General features: G+C 41.7%; 1 protein-coding gene across 1 annotated transcript in view; it reads left to right on the forward strand.

Annotated features, from left to right (window-relative positions):
- Positions 1-23,116, forward strand: part of LOC103808197 (death-inducer obliterator 1-like) — a 32,743-nt gene that overhangs the window by 6,014 nt on the left and 3,613 nt on the right. Inside the window, 9 exon segments of the mRNA XM_009080964.1 lie at positions 10,887-11,334; positions 12,251-12,410; positions 13,086-13,202; positions 13,421-13,528; positions 13,989-14,124; positions 14,259-14,802; positions 15,641-15,794; positions 16,741-16,830; positions 17,448-17,643. Of these exon segments, the coding sequence (XP_009079212.1) occupies positions 10,887-11,334; positions 12,251-12,410; positions 13,086-13,202; positions 13,421-13,528; positions 13,989-14,124; positions 14,259-14,802; positions 15,641-15,794; positions 16,741-16,830; positions 17,448-17,643 (1,953 nt within the window).

Here is a 23,116-nt window from a genome sequence, read left to right on the forward strand (position 1 = left end):
TAAGGACCATTCTTTACTTTTATGTTGGGGGGAGGCAGAACTCTCTTTTTTATTTACTTTTTTCCCTTTCTATGTTCATATTCCACACATTATCCACACACACAAGAACACATCATAAGTGTATGTTGGGCAGAGATATTGCCTTGCATATTCTTGCAGGTTTTTGAATAGCATCCTTGTAACTCATATAAAGGTAAGTAAATCCTCTTTGAAGCCTGAACAAATCTTTCTGCTTATGACAGTTTTTTGATTGACTCCATCTAAGTAGTTTATACTGCAGTGATGGAACCTCAGATGAAATCTTACAACACATGACCTGGTGTCTCGTTTTACTCACTTGAAGATGAATGAATTCAGAAACTCAGTTCTCACAGCTCTTGTAGCTAAGCTGCAGCCAATTTGCATTTTGTTTTCAGAAATAAACCTAGTTATTGAACACTTACAGGTAAACTTACTGATAAGTTGTTAAATAATATTTAGATGAGGTTTTTAGTTATAATTTTTAAACACTGAGGGAACACCAGCTGCTCTAAATTGTTGTCCATTGTTGTAGCACATAGTAGACATACCAGGTATGTGTTAACAACATTTACTCACATGAAATGTTTAAATAGTTATAATTTTCCCCCTCTGTATTTTGCTCCTTAGGCCCTGTATCTATTTTATAGTGAAGTCCCTTAAAGTACATATTTTGACTTACTTGCATTTTTCTAAAAAACCCCTTTTTTTTTTTTGTCAGAAACAGGAGTATTTTAAATACAACTAAAATTAGGAGAGAAAGACATAAATGGAACTATAAGGGCTTATTTTACATGTCACATTTTTATGACACTTTCTATTCAGTACAATTACAGGTGTCTGTAGAAACATCTCACTTAAAATGTCCTTACTGCTGATGCATTTGACTTTTTTCCCAGGAGACAGGAATACAGGTTTTGAGGCAGAGAGCTTAAAGGGTGTTTTAAGAGGAGTTGCTCTAAAGTTTTACCACACTGAAGGTTTTGCAGTTCTAACCAATTTCAGTAGAAAATGGATTCCTGTAGCTGAAGAGTTAAATTAGTTCCAAAATACAAGTAAATACCAGTAACAAATAGAGAACAGCCTAGTTTTTGTTACAAAGAACTCTCATATCAAATGCAAAGAAGAACTTCAGATTGCTTTTATTAAGGTAAGTTGTACTGATCTGTGGGGATTCTGTGCCATTCCTAACTGCCCAGGTAAATTGTTTGTGCATTTGTGAAAAAGTGTCCTGTTTTTGATGGATGAGTGTGATCTGTAATCTCCCTGAGAAGCTGCCTTGCACCATCTGCAAGAGCATTCCACCAGATTTTACTGATTTAACATTTTTGTGCTGTTTGAAACCTACAGGTTATAATGTTAGGGAAATCCATGAGAGTCCTCTCACTTCAGGTATCTAAAAGTGAGAAAGAACTCTTCAGTCTGAGCTAGTCTGTCAAGAAAAAAACATGTTTATTGGACCAAACATATGATCTATTTTAGACACAAATCTTAGAGGTCCACGTTACAATGGAAATCCTCAGTTTGTCATGTGAGCGAGTGTTAGTGATCACCATTCACGTCATATCAGAGGAGATGGACAAAGCAAAACACTCCTTTTTCTAGGAAGATCCTTGAGGTATTTGTGAGGAACCATCTGCAGGCATTCTGCAACCTGTTGATTTTGCTAGCAGACTGACATCTTAAAATAATAGGAAGTGTTACCGGAGAAGGAGAAGCTTAAAGCATAATACAAACACCTTATTTCACAAAGGAGCCATAAAAGTAGTTTGTGTCCACTGTGTGTTGGACTCTGCTGAGAGCTTTTATGTCATGTGTTGCATTTATTACAAAATCTTTGTTGCACTCACTGCTGCCCAGTGGAAAGGCAGTAAAGGAACACTTCAGATATTTGCTGGTGCAGGTGTCAGTGGCATCAGTGTATGTGTCTGCAGCACCTGAACTCAGGTTGTCACTTTGACAGAGCAGCAATTGGAAGAGACTTTTTGTCCTGTATTCTTGCTGTTAATGGTCAAACAGAAGTCAGCAGCAAATGTATCCAGAGTTTTGAAATAGGAAATTAATCCAAAAGGAGGGGAAGGAGGGTAAATATTAGCAATAACTCAGTTATTAAACTACCCAGTCATATGTATGGCAAGTACTCATCAGTGCTTCAAAGCTTTTTTGAAGTTCACCTGACTTACTAGGCTTAAAAGAAATACATGAACTGATAAATTGCTCAATTCAGGTTCTAAATCTGCTTAAACATCTTAACTGCTTTGATTGAGAAAAGCAACTCAGCAGGTAGGAGAGTGAGAAGAGTTTATTAGATGGAAAACAAAACACAACCTAAATATTAAATATGCTTCTTACTATTGTTCTTACGGTAGAACTTCAGACTAAAGAGCACTTGTCACACCAAACCTCTAAATTTCTGCAGGCAGATCAATAGTGTGATTTCATAGTGATCTGTTACAATACCTTGTCGGGGGCCAAGTGCTTCACAGAAGTCATTAATGAGTGGGACTTGGAAGGGGAAGTGTTTCCTTCAGAGAAAACGACAGCGTTTGTGGTTCTGCTCCTGCTTTCCAGCAGGGAATTACGGAGAGACAACGCTGCCACCTCCTGGAAGTGGGAGCCCTGGCTCCGGTGATACAGATTTCCTTTTCTTAACCCTTTTCACTCTTGTTCATTTCTTCTGCAGCTGAACTCTTCTTCACCCAGGAGCTATTCACAAGGTGAATAGAGTTTGCTTCTATAGTTAAAGATCTCAGATGCAAAGGGTGCTTGGACCGTTTGTTCCTATACACCTCTAACCAAGTATGGAGACTGTCTAAAAGGAATGCAGTGATACTGGGAGCCTCCTGGCAGAAAATGTGATGTGCCTGTCAGGATGCCAGGGTTGTAGTGTGCACAGTTTGTATGCTTGTGTCTTTCTGCTTTCTGTAGTAAGAGCACAAAGGCAGGAAAGAAAGACAATACACCACTCTAAAGTGAGGAGGGGGAACATAGAATACACTGAAGACAGGAGTTACAGCTCAGGAGGTAAAAGTGATGTAGGGAGCTGTTAATACTGTTGTGAAGAGAAAAAGTGAGGCCTTGCCTGCACACAGGCTGGTCCCAATTTAATGCTGCTCTTCAGGCAAGATTGTGCCAGCTGAAGTTGTGACTCAGTTGAGTGCAGAGGATGTGGATATACTGCTGTTGATTTAGCTTAACTGTTAAAATATATTTTACTGAAACTTTGCTGCTTAAGCTGTACATACACTTGTCTGCAGGGACTGATTGTAGCTAAGCTGGATGCCTCTGGGGTGAGTGCTTCCCCCCAGGAAAAACTAGCCTGTGCCAAGTTCTATACTGCTACAGCTGAACTAGCTCTAGCATCTGAATTAACTCCTAGAAAGCCAAAGTGTCTTTGCTTAATGCTATGCTCTGCAATGTAGGCCCTTGCTGAGAGGCACTCATGATTGAGTAGTACAGGGAAATAAAAAAGAATCCTTTTGTTACTGGCCATTTTGTGGGACATGTGGCTGCTGTGTGTGTGGGTCTGGCCTAAACATTTGTAAATAGAGGAGTTTTCGGAAAGGTTGCTGACAGACAATCAGCATACCTGAGATGAGTCTGCCAGAACTTCTGAGAAATTCATGCTGGAGATCTTCTGGCTTTGGAAGTATTAAGTACAGGAGTGGCTGGTGTAACACTGCAGCTTCAGTGCTGAACTCCCATCGTGAGACTGGCCCAGGGGCTGTGCTGGCCCAGGGGCTGGCACAAGACCTGAGCCCTGCCTGTGCAGTGAGGCAGACTGAATCCAACATCCCCTGGGACCCAGCCAGTTAAAAGGAGCAGTGGGATCCTTGGGGAGCCACTATCGTCTCCTGCCTGTGACCTACTGGAGCTCCCCTTCTCTGCTCTACAAGGTATGTTACACCTGCCCTGTGGCTGTTTAGCCATGTGAAGATTTTGCCCCATCTCTTAAGTTAGGAAGGCTGGTGCCTGCCCCTGGCATGCAGCTGTTTTGCCTCTCAAGCACCCAACACCCCTCAGGCACTGGGAGGCAGCAGGGCAGAACTCCTGCCATCAGGGGTGCTTGGCCTCAGTGTGAGGAACCATTGCTGAGGGGAAGGGTTGGGGGGCAGAAACCTGCTACCAGTTACAGAGGCACTTAGCACATGAGGGTGGTTTATCTTGTCATCAACACTGAAAGTGATGAAAGTTTGATTAAAAGTACTCACCACCCTCTTGCTGTTTTGCTTTCTTTTACTAATTTTACTGTAGTTCATTGAACTTGCTCACTTGACTGCATAGTCAGTAGAAAAGATCTTTGCTAGTCCCCAAATAAAAGGGTTTTTTTGAGGCGATCACATGCACTTTGAGTCAAGTTCGCTGCTGATATGCTGTGTCTGATCTGTGCTGAACTTGGAACCTGAAGATGGCCTGTCCCTGAAGGAGTGATGATGCCAATTCATGAACAGTCTGGAAAATAAGAAGCCCTTTTTTTGCAGCAGATAGTGCCTCTCTCTCAGGATGGGGGGAGTAGGGAAGATGCAGTTTACTAATGGAGATCAGATCATTAATGTTACATAGGCTGAATAAAGCTTGTGTGTGAAAGCTACAGATTTGCATGGGCTCAGAGCTACAGGTTGACTTGAATGCAAGGAAATCCCCACCAGAGTCTCCTAAATTAACTTTAAGGACAGGTTAGCTTCTTTGTGTGCCTAAATGTAAAGGTTTGGCACACAGGCACTTCACTGTGGTGTGGGTTAGAACTGATGGAGGCTGCAGCAGGGCAGGCAGCACACCTCAGCCACTAGTGTTCAATAAAGGTTGATTTGATCTTGAAAGTGGAAGCAAACATGTTCTGTGGGCAGTTACCAGTGAAAACTAACACTGAAACCGATTTAAGAGCAGCTCACCACTTCTGAATTAGAACTAGTCCTGTTATCTTTGAGGGAAATGAGGGAAAGGTCCAGCAAAAGCAGGTGCGAGGAAAGCAGTGCACAGCCACGGAGCTGCAGCGGTTCCAGAGCTCCTCACCTGCAGAGCCGCGGGCTCAGTGCCACCAGAGGGTGCTTCAGGGGCAGCCCCCTTCCGCAGGCACAGCTGGCACTGGGGGACGGCTCGGCACGGGTAAGTAGCTTCCCCTTGGGGAGTGCTTTGGGACTGGCAGCTAAAGCACCAGCTCACCCGTGTCTCTTGTTCAGGTTTTGAAGTTGCATAATGCATCAAAGGATTTCACTTCGGAGGAACTCGGGGATTGCAGTTCAGTATCAGCCACTGCATCGGGGTTGGAGGGGTTTGGTTGAGTTCTGCTCTGTTCAGGTTATTTCTGTCACGACATGCAGGAAGGTGATGCTACGGCCGCGTTGGACGAGTCTGCCTGGGCCATAGGCTGAGTGGCAGAGGGAAGCTGTTGGAACACCACCCGTTGTAGGACTGAGAAATCCTGCCCGTCCTCTGCTTCAGCATTTTACGGAGGGGGAAAATGCAGTTCTTACGTTCTCAGATACTGGCAAATGGGGGTGAAGTGTTCCATCTTCTCTAGGCCAGGAGCCTGTGCTGCTGTGCCGTGCAGGGTGCCAGGATGGGCTGCCCTCACCTGCAGGGACAGGAACAGCCTCTGCAGCCACCTGCGACAGCCAGAGGAGCTGCAGGACCGAGCAGGACTCCACGGGCCCAGGGCACAGCCCAAGTGTGTGACACCCGAAACGCTGGCAGGGCTCTGGTGATTCCTCGACGCGATTGTCTCTGGCTGGGCTGTGCACACCTGCCTTCCCTGCAGCTGGTTTAGCTGTGTAAGGGCTGCTGCCTCTGTAGGGATCAGCTCTTCTCACAGTACAGAATTGCTCAGCTCTGTGCAGCCTTTGCACAAGCTGTGTAAATGCTAACAGGTATTTTGGGGTCTATAACAACTGCAAAGCTGCACTAGTGTGAATTTTCCTCTGTCTTAAGGACGTAAAAATCCTTCAAGGTGTACATGAGCCACTTTTGAACAGGTGGATCACAAGTACCTGTTCTCTGCTTCTTAAGTTTCAGCATTCATACTGTGGATTTTTAAAAATTAATTTTTGTTACAGAAAAATGTTAATTGCCAGCTTTCTTACTGTTGGTGCCACACAAACTTGTATGCTGTGCATCAGACTGAAAGTTGGTTGTGGGGGTTGGGTTTTGTTTTTCCGTAAAACTCTCCATTTTAGTGGCACACAGGTCTGAAAAGGAGCAGTAAAATCCACACATCCTTGGGCAGCCTCCGTGCAGGGTTATATCTCCTCAAGTGCTGAGTGCCCCAGGTCCTGCTCCCTTGGGCTTGAGCTGCCACTACGGAAAGTTGTGTGTGATCTGGACATGACACAGCTCCTCACACACAGCCTGGAGGAGTTTTATCCTGGGGGGAAGAAAGAAAAGGAGACTAATGTAGATGGAAGAGAGCACAGGGAAACTGTAGACACCACCAGATAGTAGACCCCAGAGGCACTGCTCCTGGTACATGAATAGGCTTATGCCAAGTTCTTAATTCTGTAGGGAGACTTCTGTAATTAGTGCTCTGTAACAAACAAACAGCTTGCATGGCTGCAGGATATATTTCACAGAAGTCTTCAGTGCTCTGTACTAGTAGCTGTGATGCCTTTTTGTAAATTTAAAACACACAAAAAACCAGCCTTAGCAGAGTCATTGTGAAATGGGTTTTTCACAGAACTGCCTGTGGTTTATCTACACAGTGTCGGTCAGAGCCAGAAATTAGAGACCTTTAAAGAGCTGTTACTTGAATAATTTTTAAATTATTCAAAGAAAAGGAGTAGCACGTTTCTTCTGGTAGTTAAAAATTGGGAAAACTACATAATGTCTCCAGTACAAAAGCTCATCACAAGTGAGATAGTTTAAATAGAAACAAGGAGTAGTGGGGGATAGTTTCTGAAGTGGCTTTCAAAAGCTGCTGCCACACAAAGGTTGAGTGGAGAGGGAAAGGGGAAAGAACCAGAATAGGCTTGAATGCTGTACAGAAACATTTCTAAGAGATCAACGGAGGAGCAAAGTTTCCTTTGCATAACTGAGATGCTGGTGGTGTAAAACTAACCTCTGGGTGTAGGTGAGGGACTGCGACAGGAGTGTAGCCTGCAAAGCTAAACAGCTCTACACTGGGAATCCTGCTTACATTGGGCTGCTGCAACCTCCTGGCAGTGCTGAGACATCGTGTTGAGATGGTCACGAGTGAAGTACCTGTCACTGTCAGGCTCGTCTGTAACAGCAGGTCATGTGGCAGTTCTGTCCTGCTCCTGCACAAGTTTCTTTCTTAGCTGTGTGTTGTCATGTCTGGCTTAGCTGCACGGGGAATTTCCTCAGGGGAGGGTTTTTGTGTCTGTTGACATCTAGTGGGAGAGATTCTAGTTCTGTCTGTAGTGAACATACCATAGTAATGCTGTTTCTTAAGCCTGGGAGGAATGTGCTCTTTCTGCTGGAGGATTTGTTGAGTTTCACCCTGAGAATGAGCTGGCTCATTGGCTCCAACTGGACCTCAGTCTCTTTACTCTCCAGTCAGTAGGGATCCTGTTGCTGTCCTAACCAGTGACCCATGGGACAAATAGGAAGGAATGTTTTTGTTTGGTTTAAGTAGTGTTTCTAACCTCAAGCCAGGGAGATTCACCTGTGTGTTTAAAAGTGCTGAATAGAAGAGCCACTTAATGCCTGATTCTGGCACTAATTGCCTGTGTGAAACTCCCTGTTATTCTGTTAGGCAGGATAGGCTGATGGTCAGTGTTTATCTCATCCTTTGATTTTAAATTTAAGAGCATTTATGGTAGGTGTGCTGAAGCTGCTGATGAGTAGGACCAAACCCACCATGGTATAAAATAGTGACCAGTGTGTCCAGTAGCATTGGCTGTGCCTTCTCCTCAAGCTGCTCTTGGACTGCACAGCTGAGCACTTGGAAGTCATGGCATGAGGGAACACCTGGGCCATGATATGTCCCATCCATTTGCTGAGTGACTCTGGTGTCTGTGCAGAAGTTAAATTCCACATGTGTTGGCATTCTGCTCTCTGAAAAGACTACATATTTCTGTTAGTACTTCCAAACATACACCTGCCATGTTCCCGTATGTGTCAGAAGGTGCTGGAAGCTTTGGGGTGTGCTCATGTTGTGGATAGGTCAGTTGGAGAGCTGTCACCCGAAGAGGCAATCCTGCTCCTTCCTCACCCTCTGCTGGGTGCTCCTGGCCGTTGGAACCAAGACCCATGGAACAACCAGTGAGTTGCTTCAGCTGAATCATGTGGCAGCATGTTGGTCTTGTCACTGAAAACCCAACTGGTAGAATAAAAGATGCTTCTGTGTAGAATCACAGAATGATTTTGATGGGGTTGGAAGGAACCTTAAAGATCATCTTGTTCCAAACCTCTGCCATGGGCAGGGGCACCTTTCACTAGAGCAGGTTGCTCAATACTCTCATCTCCTTGGACCTTACAGATTCTGCTGACCTTCAACCCTGGGAACTTCAATCTACCTTTTTATCAGTATCTTTCATTAATTTATTTTACAAGTCCATATTCTTACTGTGATTTAGCTGGTTTTTATCAGAAGGGTGTGTGGTGTGGGTACAGTTCTCACACATACATCATCTGATGGATTCAAAACATCTTGATTCTGTTCCTTTTAGTTTTATCAGTGTAGTTTTTGTTAACTAGTTTGAACTAATCATTAAAAAGACAATGGAGAGAGGATTAAGTACAAATTTAGAGTTTCATATCTTGTACCAAACCAACTAAACATATTAGTGCTGAGAACTGAATTTGCTGTTGTTGCTTTGAAAGCCAAGCTGTGCTGTCCTGCCTCTGTGCTAAGTCACAGAATGTGCTGCTGTCCTGCCTGCCTGAAAAGGGGCTGTTCTGTGCAGAAGGTAAAAAATAAACTGGGAAAAGGGAATGGAAGCAGAGTAATTCCTGCAGCATTATCAGTGCACACATTATGGATATTCACCTCTCTGTTCAAGACCGAACTCAAAATAGTTTGGCTCATTACCTCTCAGGTTCTGGGGCCTGAATTTGAACAAACAAGGTCAGCAATAGTTCCTGATCCCCTTCCTCCCTCCTGGGATTGCCAGAGTCTTCCTGAGAGCTGGAATAGTGTTAGTAGGTTAGGGGAGAGGGGGATTTAAGGAGAGACACTGGGTCAGTCAGACAGGATCCAAGGCCTGTCCCTGGGGAAAGCTCTGGGAGTAGTGTGAGGGTAATGATTGTAATCTATAGCAGAATCATCACACCCTACGAAATGATTTAATATACTGTGACAGCAGGTTTTGTTTTACTCCTCAAGTAGTTAAATCTTACACAGAAAAAAATTCCTGAATTGTAAAATACCTGTTGAGAAAAAAGCAGGATAAAGATGCAGTGTTTCTGGATCTTCTGGTTTCACCTTGTGTTCCAGGAGAAGTTCAGCACCACAACCTTGTGCTTCACCTTACAAAAGGTCAAGTCCAGGGTTGTGTCTTGGTTTATCTGCCACTGGTGCCTGTGGTGCAGCCACCAGCAGCGAGAGGCAGTTCCAGGGCTGGGGGTTGGGAGGGTCTTTGCTGGAAGCCTGTGCTGGTGTCCAGGGATAGCTGAGCTTTAGGTATGGAGAAAGGTTGCAAGGCTATTTCCTCCTGAAATGAGGTAGTATCCATCCCATGTCTCTTAAGCATTCCAAATCTTTCCCAGTTTGAGGGATGATTCCAATGGAAGCTTATGCATCAGTGTATGGTTTCCTAAACCAGACCCCACAGGAAGGCTTTGTCCCCTTCAAATCCCTCAGAATGGTTGGACAGTTTAGACCCTTCCTAGGGTTTCTGCTCTCATTAGAGCAGACGTGGAAGGTGAGGAGGGACCAGTTGGTCCTTGGTAGAGTTACTGGAAGTTAAACTCCTTGATCTTGCCCAGGGAGTGTCCTGCGTTTGCAGCTAGGGCTTGTGGGCTAATTCACCTGCAAACCTTCTACAAGGTTTGAAGCAGTTGTATTTCAGGAGTTGTTTTTTGGTAGTTTCCCTCAGAATCCATCCTTGTTTGACCTCTCAGGATCTGTGTGCTGGTGCTTGCCTGGTGTGCTGTCTTGTCAATGATGTGTTGTTTGCTGGGCTGCGTGTGGTTTTGGTTTGGGCTTTTTTTGCTGTGCTGGATTGTTCCTGTCAGTGCTGGAAGGTGAACAGATGAAATGCAATTTAAAGACTTGCTTTATTCTAAAGCCCTGTGCAAATGTATCTTCAGCAGGTGTGAAAACTGGAGCTTTGACTTGGAGTCTGTAATTTTTCTTATGTATGATGTGTATCAATTATTCTAGTAACATTGGAAGCACAGTGTTAAAATGGAAAATCTGAATATTGTGAATGGAGTGGTTTGAGAATGGTGGGAATTAGGTGGCCTGAGCAGCACTGTTAATGTTTAAATATTCTGTATAGCTAGGAACTGAATCATGTTAAACTTTAGTAATACTAAACATAAGGTAATATGGATGCAGTTTCAAATTAATCAGGTGAGACTAATAAACTGGCTCTGTAAGGTGCAATGAGAATTTTTCTGTTTAAATGTAGAATGTGGGTTATATTGCCTTATTTTGGATATGTGTGACTTTGGGTTGGTTTTGAAACTTAACCATGAAATTCCACTCAGCAGTCTTTGAAGGTGGTGCCTTTTTTCCCCCCATTTTTATTGAAAACAAAAAAAAAATCCTATGTCAATTTCTGCATGGGTTTTAAAATGACTTTTAACAAGACTAGTGAGAATAAATAGCTTAACTTGCCTGTCTGGTACTTACTCTTTGGAAATGACATTTCACAGCCCTTTCTTTATAGGTTGGTACCTGATCTTCATGAATAGGAAGTGATAAAGTTAAGCCTTTAATATTGTGGGTTTTTTCTCTGTTTTAACAGCTCAAAGGGAAGAGAAAAGGAGTGAAGATAGAGCAGAGTCCACATCAGCATCGAAGAAGACTGTTGTGTCTATAGCAGAGAAACAATCATCTCTCAGCAAAAATCTGCCTTCAAAGAAGTCTCCAGCCTACCCTAACACGTCCCTAACTAAACCACCACTGAAACCTTCTGCTGGAAGTTTCAAAGGTGTCATTCCCAAGAAACCTTGGCATTCATCAGGCAGTGTTCCTTCCAAACAGTCACCTCTCTCTCATGGCTCATCAGTCTCCAAAAAACCAGCTCCATCATCCAGTTTGGGTGGAGGACTCAAAAAGCCTTCACTGCCTTCCATGTCTACTGCAGCTGGAAGTAGCCAAGCCAAAGCATCAGCCAATCCTATCCAGTCACAGCCCAACTCTCAGATTCGACAAAATATTCGACGATCCCTGAAAGAAATTTTATGGAAGAGGTGGGAATTCACTTATTTTATATAGGAAACTACAACTGCAAGTAAATGTTTAGCCTGCAGAGTTTTGTTTATGTCTTGATAAGGAATTTCATGGGGTTGAATTCATGCTGCAAATTGCTACAAGTACAATTGGCATTTCAGGTTTATATTAGAAATAAAAATTCCTGGTATAAAATAAATGTGTATGCGAAAAAGCCTTTAAAAAAAGGAACCTCACTGTTCCTTGTATATTGAGGCAATTACAGTTGAGGAATTGAATTACAGCATAGAAGCTTTTATACTGCAGGTGCTCTGAGTTTTAAAGTCTGGTGATAGCAATGTTGGAGATGTAGTGTTGTAGGGAACATAGTACAAGAAATACTATAGTGAAAGGTTAGAGGCTCATTGAAGGAGATATTCCCTCATAAAAATCAACAAGAAATTCTGGTCAGTGGAGAACTGTCACTTAGGAAACAAAAAAAACCCAAACACACAAAAAAGGTAGATTTCCCCATGATTATTGTTAAAACTAATGCCAACCATCGAGACTTATCCTAAAGAACTGCCCTCTGGGATTGTCTCTGAAATGGAAATGCTGATCTCAGTGGAGAATCTAGGACTGAAACTCAAGTGCTTGGGCTCCCTGTGTCACTCTGGGCAGAGAAACTCCTCTCCTGACTGCAGGGCCTCTAGCAGGAGGACAGGCTGACAGATTTCCCAAAGGCTCTGTCTTCCCTGGCCATCTGTGGGCAGTAATGAAAGTTTGCCTGAGTTCAGGGTCCTGAGGTAGACTTTGGCTTTGGGGTGTCATTTAAAGTCTTGAACCCTCCCTGGATGAGGAGCAGCTGAGGTCAGCTCTGAGCAGTTGGGTTTTATGAATGCTGCCTGATCATTCCCACCTGACATAACCACATGTGCCTGTTCTTGTTTTCAACAGAGTCAATGACAGTGATGACCTGGTCATGACAGAGAGTGAAGTAGGGAAAATAGCACTTAATATTGAAAAGGAGATGTTTAATTTGTTCCAAGTTACAGACACCAGATACAAGAGTAAATACCGGAGCATCATGTTCAATCTCAAGGACCCCAAAAACCAGGTTTGGAGTTTTCTTAAGCAATCAGCTTATACAGAAATGTACTTTTGGGCTTTGATGCTGTCAGACTCTACCCTCAGCATTAAGAGTTTCAATAGAGATTTATGAATTAAACTCTTATGATAAAGCCATTCAAACATTTTTAACTATTTTAATCCAAGTAGGAGCTCAAACTTACTTTAGTTGGTCATGTGTATTTATTGAGTTGGGCATTTTGGTGTGAAATATTTGTTTACAGAATGTCTTTCTTAAAATAAATACAAGCATCTGTTTCTCTTGTGACATTCTGTAGTACATGTTGGATACATGATCATATCTGTGCTTTAAAAGAAGAAAACAGCTGGTGGTACAGATGAAAACATACACTAGAGAGCACTTGAAACTTCGTGTTTTGAATTTCCAGAACAGATCTGAAACAGGAGAGTGACTGTTCAGCCTCTGACATTGCTCTGACTACCACTATACTGGTAGTGAGGGTAATGAGGAAAATCTGTACCTGGTGTTTATTTCATCCTTATTTTCTGGTTGCTGCACCTTTCCAGATTTGTTTATAAGTAGCTGGTATTTTTAATAGAGAATTCAGAAACTGGAGGAGGTTTTGTATGTTAAGCACTGTTAGTCTTGTTAGGTACCTGAGCAGGTTCTCTTCAGCATGGCAACAGTCTCTTCTGTTTTCAGGGACTTTTCCATCGTGTCCTTCGTGAGGAAATCTCCCTGTCAAAACTAGTGAGAATGAAACCAGAAGAACTTTTATCTAAAGAACTCTCTGTGTGGAAAGAGAAACCAGCTAAAGCAGTAAGTAACATCATTTCCTCTATGTCCTAGATGCAAATTAAGAGCAAGTTTGCCAACTCTTACCACCATGCTATGTTATTGCACCATTTTCCTCTTAAAAAAATACTAATAACCCTCAGTTTCAGTATCATTTTTCTCTACCACATGTGCAATGATAATAAAATATGGAATAAAATATATGTATGGACTTCTTACCATCATGGTTTTGTCTCTTCCAGGTGATGGAGTCAAGAAGCAAAGCTCATGAAGTCAAGAAAACAGCTGTAAAACGGGAACATGTGCCAGTTGTCAATATGGAAGATTCTCCACCAGTGTCTGATTCTGATGTAAGTATGGGCTGCTGCTTCAGCATGAGGACATCAAGGAGGGGAAATGGCAGTTAGAACCTGAAATTTGCCATCAGAAGTGCAGATTGTTTCGCTGAGCTGTAGGGTCATCATTGCCTAGTGGGTGTGCTATGAGTTTTTTTTGTTCTAATGTGAAGGAGTGCAACAAGCAATGATAGGCATATTGTGCAGGCATTTCAAAAATGCTGTGTATTTTTCAGCCCTTGCTGTCAATTTACAGAGAAATCTTTTGTTTCTGAACATTAGCTCTACTTCAAAACAGCCTGGAATGAAATGAGGACAAATATCATTTGAGAACTCTATCTGACAATTTGTTTAACCAAAGCCTTTCATCTTCTCTCTTTTAAAGAAGTGAAGTTAATTAGCAGTTTCCAAAGCATCTTGTTATCAATGAAATTAATGCTCAACTGGAGTATTTTTGGTGTTTATTCATTTTTAGGAGCAGCAGGAGTCAGCCCGAACTGCCCCCAATTCAAACAGTGCTCCTGCTCTGGATGTTTTCAGCAGTATGTTGAAGGATACAACAAGTCAACATCGAGCCCATCTCTTTGACCTGAACTGCAAAATCTGTACAGGTATTTACAGTGCTGACCTTAGGCAAAGGAAAAAGGATTGTTACTTTAAGAGTCGTGCTTATTTATGTGGGTTTTTTTCTCCAAGCTATTTCATTGTTCAATAGTAATCGAAAGCTTTTGAAATGAATTTATAGGTCAGATTTCAGCATCTGAAGATGAGGCACCACCGAAGAAGATGAAGACAGGGAGTTCTGCTAAGAAGGCAGAGTCAAAATCAAAAGCAGAAGTTGAGCCCAAGTATGAAAGTTCTGCTCCAGCAGCAGAGCCTGACAAGGAGCAGGTCACTGAGGATGATGCAATGGATATTGATGTTGAACCAGCAGCAGAAACAGTTTCTCAGCCAAGCACAGAAATAACTTATGTTCCTACGAGCCAGAGTCATAACAGCACAGACTCTGCTGTACCTGAAGAGGTCTCTGTTTTTCCTGCCACTTGTGCTGGCCCAGTTGTCACAACTGTAACGGTTTCTGGCAGAGACCCCAGGACAGCCATGAGCAGCAACTCTGGCATGATGACGTCGGCTCTGCGTTCTGGGCCTGCAGCTGACAAAGTCTCAACAGGGGAAACCAAACAGGAAACTTCCAAACCAGTTATGACTGTCCCCAAATCCATATTGACAAAACCTTCCTCCTCACCAGATCCCAGATACCTGCCGGTCCATCAGTCACCCAACATCAAGTGCGTATATTTCACAGCCAGCCAAGCTGCCAAATCTCTCCTGTGCTTCTCTTCAGGGTCCCATTTCTGTTCTCCTGTCCTATTACCTTTCCCTCAATTAAAAGGCATGTTCAGGTTTAAAGTTCAGGTAGCCTGATTGACATTTTTAATTTACTGTCTCTCCTCATTTGCTTTCTCTAGCTGATTAATTTTTCAGAGCATCAGTGTATATAATAGCAAAGGTTTCTGATCAATAAAACTTGAGGTATTCTGCAGACTTAGAAGTCTGCAGGTACATGGATACAGAGAAAGATAGTGTATGGGAGAGATGGTTTAAAGGCATTCCCAGATTTTCATACTAGATTAAAAGACTATTGCAGCTGAATATCAATTAAAATTAAGCAGTTGATCAGCTTGAAAGGAAGTTAATTTCTTTCATATCCTGGGTACGTGCAGTAGTAAAAATAAATGCTGCAGAGTGTACTTTGCAGTTAAAATGTCTTTATTCATAGCAAATTCTCTTACCTAAGAATCTCTTTCAGATGGATGTTTGTTGACTTAATTAATGGGAAATCTGTCATACCAGTTAGTTTATGGAGTCAGGATCACAGCAGTTATGGTGCTAACTTAACTTTATAAAAGTCTTGTCTTTTGGCATCTCTTTGCTTGGTTACAGCTAATAACTATTTGCTGTTCACTAATACTAAGTTAGTAGAAAACATTAACAAAGCAGTTAGTAAAAATGTTGTCATTTGGTTAAAAGAAGTGTGTGATCAGCATGAGGAGGGAAGAAAAAGTAAAAGAGAAGGGCCCATCCTCATTTCCTTCTGTAACCTTTCTGTTTGGATCTGTTTTGCAGTGTTGCAGAGCCACGATCGCCTCAGGACAGTGACACTTCCCTCTTTCTCTCCCGTCTCAACACCATTTGGAAAGGATTCATTAACATGCAAAGTGTGGCCAAATTTGTCACTAAAGCATATCCAGTCTCCGGGTGCTTTGATTATCTTAGTGAGGTTAGCACTGACCTGTTGTGTGTTTGGAATTGCTGCAGATCCTGTTGCTGCAAAGACTTGGGGCACTGTGTGTTTATATCAGACATGGTAAATGGCATCCCTTCAGTACTAGGAAGAGTAGCTCAGGAGAAAACCCAACCTTTTAAAAATTCCTCATAAATTCGTGAAGAATTCTGACATCTTTGAGCATGTTTAGGATGTTAGGATCTAATATGGAGAAATGGCTTTATTTCAGCCTCATAGTTTTAGAGCCAGTGTGTTAAAGTGAAAGCCTTTTTCTCTTTTCAGGCTGGGTAAGTCACTGATGTGATCAATTGCACAACTTTGGCTGTTTGTGAACAATATCATCCTTTTAACTAATTTTCAAGTAGAACCAGTCAGATGATAACTGGTCTGGCAGGGTGTGCATTCACATGATGAGACAGCAGAAAGGTTTGCACTATAATAAGAAAGCTTTTCTTTCTCTGAAGAGCATTTTCTGCCACACTTGGGAGGTTTCAAACACAAATGTGTGGTTTAGTACTTACGTTAGTAGGGTTGATGCTGCTTTCAGGTATTGTTTTTGCTGAAATGAGGTTCACAGTCCTCGTGGCAGGAAGTTCACTAGAATTTGAGTGACTTGCAGTCACTGAAAGCATGGACAAAATCTGCCTCTCAGGTAGCAGCTTCCCTCTGAATGCCAATAATGGGCACACACAACCATTTGTGGTGTGGTTGCTCTCCCTGTTTGGGAGTGTGGTTCTGTTTCATGTATCCTCTTGGCTTTTGGGTCACATTAAACACCTCCAAACTTAGAAACAGCCAGTCTGAAACTAGAAAAGTGTGTGTGAAAGTTTACTGAAATGCAATAGGGCATTATCCCCTGGGCTGCTGGGATGGGGCAACCTGCACTGCTTTTTTTGGTTTGTTTTTTTTCTCATACTACCATGTAATACTTCTTGTTTAGGATTTACCAGATACAATTCATATTGGGGGGAGGATCTCACCGAAGACAGTCTGGGATTATGTTGGCAAACTCAAATCTTCGCTTTCTAAGGTATTCACTTAAACTCCTTTGCAAAACCCAGAAGAAATATACAGCAATTTAAAATGACAACTTGTTATCATAGAAGATAGTAAAGAGCAAATACTGACATAGATCAGACCTGGAAAACTACCAAAATCACATCTCTGAAACTTCTGTTTATTGAATATGTTTATTAGCTGCAGATCTGAATCAATCTCTCCTGCATAGTAGTTAAATCTTCATACTATTTATGAATTGAAATATTGAAGATTGAAATTCAAATTTTAAAGGAAAGGAACTTAATATATGTAAGAGATTTTAGTATTAAAATAGATTTTCGTATTAAAACCAGTTCAGAATTGAAAAAATGAGGCACAGGGTACAGAGATAATCATGAAACTAGGAATTTTCCACTTGTTTCTTATTAATTTGAGCCTCAGGATGTTTAGTTTGATGTTAGATACACAAATAATTTGTATTTCTGGAAATGGCAAACCTAACTCTGTCTTAAGGCTAGAGTGTTGCCCTGAGGGCATAGTTGGAATGATAAATGTGCAGTTTATTTTACCCTTGGAATTTGCCCTTTGCCATTTTATTTGCTGGTATGTTGCAGGTTGAATTTTTCCCACTTTGCTTTTCTATTCCAGGAATTGTGTTTGATTCGTTTCCATCCTGCAACAGAAGAAGAAGAAGTTGCCTATATCTCTCTCTACTCCTATTTTAGCAGTCGTGGTCGTTTTGGTGTTGTAGCTAATAACAACAGACATGTCAAGGATCTCTACCTGATCCCCCTGAGTTCTAAGGACCCAATTCCTTCCAAACTCTTGCCCTTTGAGGGACCAGGTAAGCACAAAACAGGGGAGGTTAAATGCTAGGTAAAATCACAAGGCAAAAGGCAATCTGAGAAAAGCTGTTGAATATTTAATGTAACCACTATTTAAATTTCTTAATATAAAACCAATTTTAAAGTATGTAAATAGGGAAAAGCTGGAAATCCAACTCTGCTCAAGATTAAATTGTCTGGAATTTACACAGTCTTTATAACAAGATGCTCATATGTGTTAGGAGAATCAGTTTACCTATAAAATCAAGGATATGAAACAACCAATATATTAAAAAAAACCACCAAAAATTCCTACCTTTTTGTCAGCAAACCCTAAATTCACAAACCTTAGACCCTTATAAGCTATTTACCAACACTTAACTCAAGCAGGAAACTTATCTGGCACAGAAGTCAAGAAATCAATGAAGACAAAGGTAACATTTCTGGTGATTTCAGTGCATTGTCACTGTCCATCCTGTGTTACTCTGGACCTGCAGTGTGGGGCACGAGGTGTTTGAAATGTTCCATTGGCTCAAACTCTAGGCAAATCACTGACTCCTGAAGATCAGTTCTTTGGGGGAGAAGAGATGTTCCTTAGGGTTAGCAGGTAGCAGACTGCAGTTGGCATAGGCAGGTTATATTCTAATCCTCTCTTTTGAGGTAAAATTACCTGTAGTAATGTTTGGTGAGTTCACTCCATGTTTGTGTGCCGAACATGGTGGCAGAAGAACTGAGAATGAATTCAACCAGGAAACACCTTTCTCTTATAAAATCTGAAGTAGTCTTCATCTGAGGATGGAGGAGGTGCTTGTGCTTACTTTCCAAAGCAGCATCTGGGGCTTTGTAGGAGATGACAGGCTGAAGAGCTGCAGGTTCCAGTGAAGGTAGTGCTGCATTGTCATGGCCATGGGTGGCACTGAACGGTAGGTATGAAACAACCAGCACACAGCAGCTGAGCTTGCTGGGAAGCTGATTGCTCTCTGCTTCTCAAAGACAAGTGTTGCACTAAAGTCAATAAAGCATTCTCAGAGCTTACATACAGGAGCAACAGAGGCTGGGACAGGTTTTCATGGCTTAGAACAACTGAAACATCGTTAGTTAAGTGCTCTCCCTTCCTCCATGAGGTGGCCAAGGGCACTTGCTCTGCATCCTCAGACAAGACTTTTCTCATGCACTCTGAGCCTGTTTAATCCATCATTGAACAGTGCACAGTCTGGGTCATTGGTTTTAGGCAACAGCTACAAAGGCAGGATTATTGCTGTTAGAAGTTACAGCAATGTAGCTTGGACTGTTGAATCTCAGCACCTCATAGTCTGTAGTTCTTGAAAGGCAGGCAAAAACTCTTACCCCCATTTCATAGCCAAGAAGTGAAAACACCAAGTACAGAATGCCTTGCACAGGGGTGTAGGCAGAGAGTCTTCACTCATGGACTCATTTTTCCAGGCAGAACAAAGGAATCACCCCCTTTTCTGGGCAGTAGCACAAGGATGGGATTGGCCATTGAACCAGCTGTAAATGTCTGCTGGGCTGGTAAATAACTTGTTTTAGGGGAGACATTTACCTAATTGTTTCCTCTTGCATTCCTGTGGAAATGCGAACTTTCTTTTTTACACTTCTTCTCTATTACAGGTTTCATTTCAAATGAAACTCTTAACCTTAGACTGGAGGTTGGCAAATGTAGGCAAACTTTACTATTAGTAGAGAAATCAGCAATGTCAGCCTGGTTTTGCTGTTTCAAGTGCAAAAGTTGCACAAAACTGGAGGTTGTTGCTCAGAACAAACACAGGTGTTCATGGAGGCAAATTTGAAGAGTCAGGTTTTCAAACTGGCAAATTTGATTGGGCCAAGTGGATTGGAGACTAGCAATAGAAACAAGATCCCAAGGGCAGGCAGGCCATGAGGTGTGGAGCAGTTCCACAGAAGACCCACTTAGAGTTCTGTCATTGATTTGCTCTTGTTGGACACTCCTGTGGCAGCTTTTGCCTCGCAGCTCTGTAAGTTGTGCTCGTGCTTTAAAACCAGATCAATCAGGTAAGCTGCTCTGGGTTTGTGTACGTATGAAAACCACAGCATGTAATTCACACTTTTTAATGACATATGATGGAATTTACTGTTTTTTCTTCCTTTCACAATCAATAAAAATATTTTGTGAAACGTGGTCATTGTCTCCTTAAATTCAATCGTGTGCCTGCCAGTAGAGTTTAGCAAGGCCTGGAAAAGCATTGCCTTTAGATGGTTTGATAGCTGTGACCTGAGGGGGGAGGAGGGAGAGGATAATCAAGCCCTGCCACTCCAGAAATCCTAGTTAGAAGGTATTCCAGCTGTATCAGCCAGTTCCATCAGGCACATATGGATTAGGAATTTCTCCTGTTTCCTGATGAACTGGATTTGGAACACAACTGAGGACTTCTGAACTGCACTAGTACCTAGAAGATCTACAGAAAACGTTGACATGGGTGGTTTGAAAGCAGAGGAAAATGGAAGGTTATCCTGATTTATATTTAATTAATCTCAGACATTTAATTACCAGATTTTATGTTCATGGACTCTTCTGCACAGGCTTTTTGCAGTGGTTTATTGTATGTGAATTCACTTCTGTTTCACATACACACTTTATTTTAGCACTTCCATCTGTAGATCTTAAAGCACTTTGTAAAAAATAGCATAATCAGGCTTAGTTACCAATAGAAAGTGATTTATTGAGGGATTTAGTGGTGACGTTGGGAACATAACTATATTATGTAGCTAAACTAAAGGAATTTTAATAACACAGACATATATCAGCTAAAGATTCCACAAATGCTGATACATCTTTTGGTAGTTTACAATGGGAGCTGTGGGTTTTCATAAAGTATGCAGGCGTGGAATCTCATGCTGTTAAATGCTCTTAAAAATTGCAACAAATGGACCAGAATTTGAACTGTTAGTGAAGTTCAATGTCTCTGTCTCAGCAGATAACATTAGGAAAAGCAGCAGCAGTAGAAGAATGTGGCACTATGAGCCTGATTTTCTGTGCCAGCCAGTTCCACTCAGCAAGGGAACCTGAGTGTGGAGCAGTGTCACAGTGCTGGGAGTGATCTGTGGCCTTCAATTAAGGGGACACAAATTTGATGGCATGATTAATCTGGACAAATATCTAATGGCATTGATAAAATCTTGTACTGGTCTCTGCAGTTTACAACTCACCATGACTTAGTCTGCTCCTGTGGGTCTGTCATGGGTGGGCAAAAGTGAAATGTGTCTTTAGCAGGACAAGTCACTTGTTACCAGCTGCTGGTGACAGGGAAAGATGTGGCCAATAAACACATAAATATGGTAAAATTGATCTAACGACCAAATGTATTTAAGGCTAAGAAAACCAAATCTTAATCCAGTACTAATATGTAGTAGCTCCTGTTTGAATGGCTTGAGTTGCAGGCTATAACTCAATAAAACCAGCACGGGGACTTCAATGCATAATAGGATAATAACTGTTATAAATAATTTAGCTTTGCAAGCTGCTAACTCTGCCAGCACAGCTTGCAGCACTTTGAAAGTGGTGTTTGTGAAAGGCAGTTGAGCAATAGTGGCAGATTGCAGCCAACATTTTCCTCGTTCCTAAAATTAGGCACTTCACCTATTTATGGACATTGAGCTAGAACAGGGCTGACCTTTGGAAGCTGCTCTGGCTCTCTCTCCATTCAAAGGAGCACTTACTGTTTGATCTCTTTGAACTGAGCTAATGTAGAAGTCAGGCAAAACTTATAATATTTGTGTAAAATTCCAGTGTCAAAATGTAAGATTTTAATGGATTTATTCTATAATTGCTACATTCTAAACAGAATAATTTATAACTAAGGGTATTCACTTACTGCTGGAATTCATTGCCTTGAATGTGTATTAAAATTTTACCCTCTTTTAATTAGTGACTTGATCTTTGACTCTTACAGAGACTCAAACCTGATTTCTCAGTAATTGCTGTTTATTAGATATCCTGCCTGGTGATTTTTGAAACATGTTTATTTCAGTTATTTGGTGATTGAGATTTGTTTTGACTAATTGCATAAATCACAAGTCTCTGCATGAAAGTCAATAACCAAAAGGTCAACAACAGAAGAACAACAAATGCCTACTGAGAGTTTTTGGGTGAACACCAGTTTGTGAGATTCTCTGTACTGGTCAACACTGACCAACTGGGGAGTTGTTATCCATTAACATAAATTTAGGATAACAGCTGATGTGGTTTTCTTAATAGAAGGTAAATTTAAGAGTCCCTATAGAACTTTGAATTGAGTTGTTTCAGCAGAGTAATGTATGTGTGATGTGGTTTGCTAATGGAATGTACCTGCTACTGGGAGGTTTGGGGGTTTTGTTGGTATCAAAAAGTTTTCAGTGCTAATAATTAGCTATTTAAAAATGGTTCCTTAATGAGCAGTTGGTTTAATAAGAACAAGGAACATATGTAGATACACATATGTCTAAATCTCTTCTGGGATCTCAAGTAGAAGGATCAAGATGGGTCAGAGCTCTCCTCTTGCCATTTGACCACAGTGAATATTAGCTAATATTTCACAGGATATTTTGTGTTTCTATGTTGCTGCTTCCCTGCTGGATGCAAACAACTGATGGCACATATGATGCAAAGACAGTGGTCCTCAAATGAGCACCTTTTAAAGGCCATGAAATCCAGAAGTTCAAAAAGCCTCTCTTAATGCAGATTTTCTACATTTGCTGCCAACTGTATGCAACTGTATCCCTGCCCTTTGTTCTGGCATGTTTATCTGCCACAAGTGCCAGTGGGCATTGTGCATGTAAGAGGAAGAAATACAGTAACACAAAACAGACCTACAGACCTTTGCATTCTTCCTTGTTATCAGAAACTTTCCTATCGTTTCTGAATGGACTTGGCCAAGGCTTCAAGTCTGAAGCTCTCACAGAGGAGCACACTATGGTTTTTACTTACCTAGAAAACCTGTGGCATCACACTGCATCTTGCAACTGAGCCTCTAGGACCACCTCACCCCTACACACTGCTGGCCCAGCCAAACTCACCTCCTGTGCCAGTTGGGTATGTCCTTGCTTCTGTGGCCCTTTAAAATAATGTCTAGCTGGAAAAAAAGCCAACAAACTGGGAGTAGTCTGCAGGCTTTAGCACTGTTTCCAAATGCAGTTTGTCTGATGTTATCTTTTTAGCCATTCCTGGTATTTGTTTAACTTGGAGACAGACAAAATATTTATAGACTGGTGTCAATGTAGGCTTTTAGCACAGATCATAACTCAATTACGATGTTTAGCCCAGGTTCTCTCACTTCTCAATATCTCTGTGTACAGTGTCTTTGCAGAGTATTGAAATGTAAATATTTGATTTTTTTTTTCAGGAGAGGTGGCAGTGCTTGAACAGCAGCAGAAACAATATAACAATACAGAAATATAAGCACTTTCTTTGGTTTGAACTTTTGCAGAGACACTCTAACAATGATATCTGATGTTGCAATCTTTTATTAAGATCAAGGA

This window comes from Acanthisitta chloris, unplaced genomic scaffold, assembly GCF_000695815.1.
Source record: "Acanthisitta chloris isolate BGI_N310 unplaced genomic scaffold, ASM69581v1 scaffold43658, whole genome shotgun sequence".
Classification (NCBI taxonomy): Eukaryota; Metazoa; Chordata; class Aves; order Passeriformes; family Acanthisittidae; genus Acanthisitta; species Acanthisitta chloris.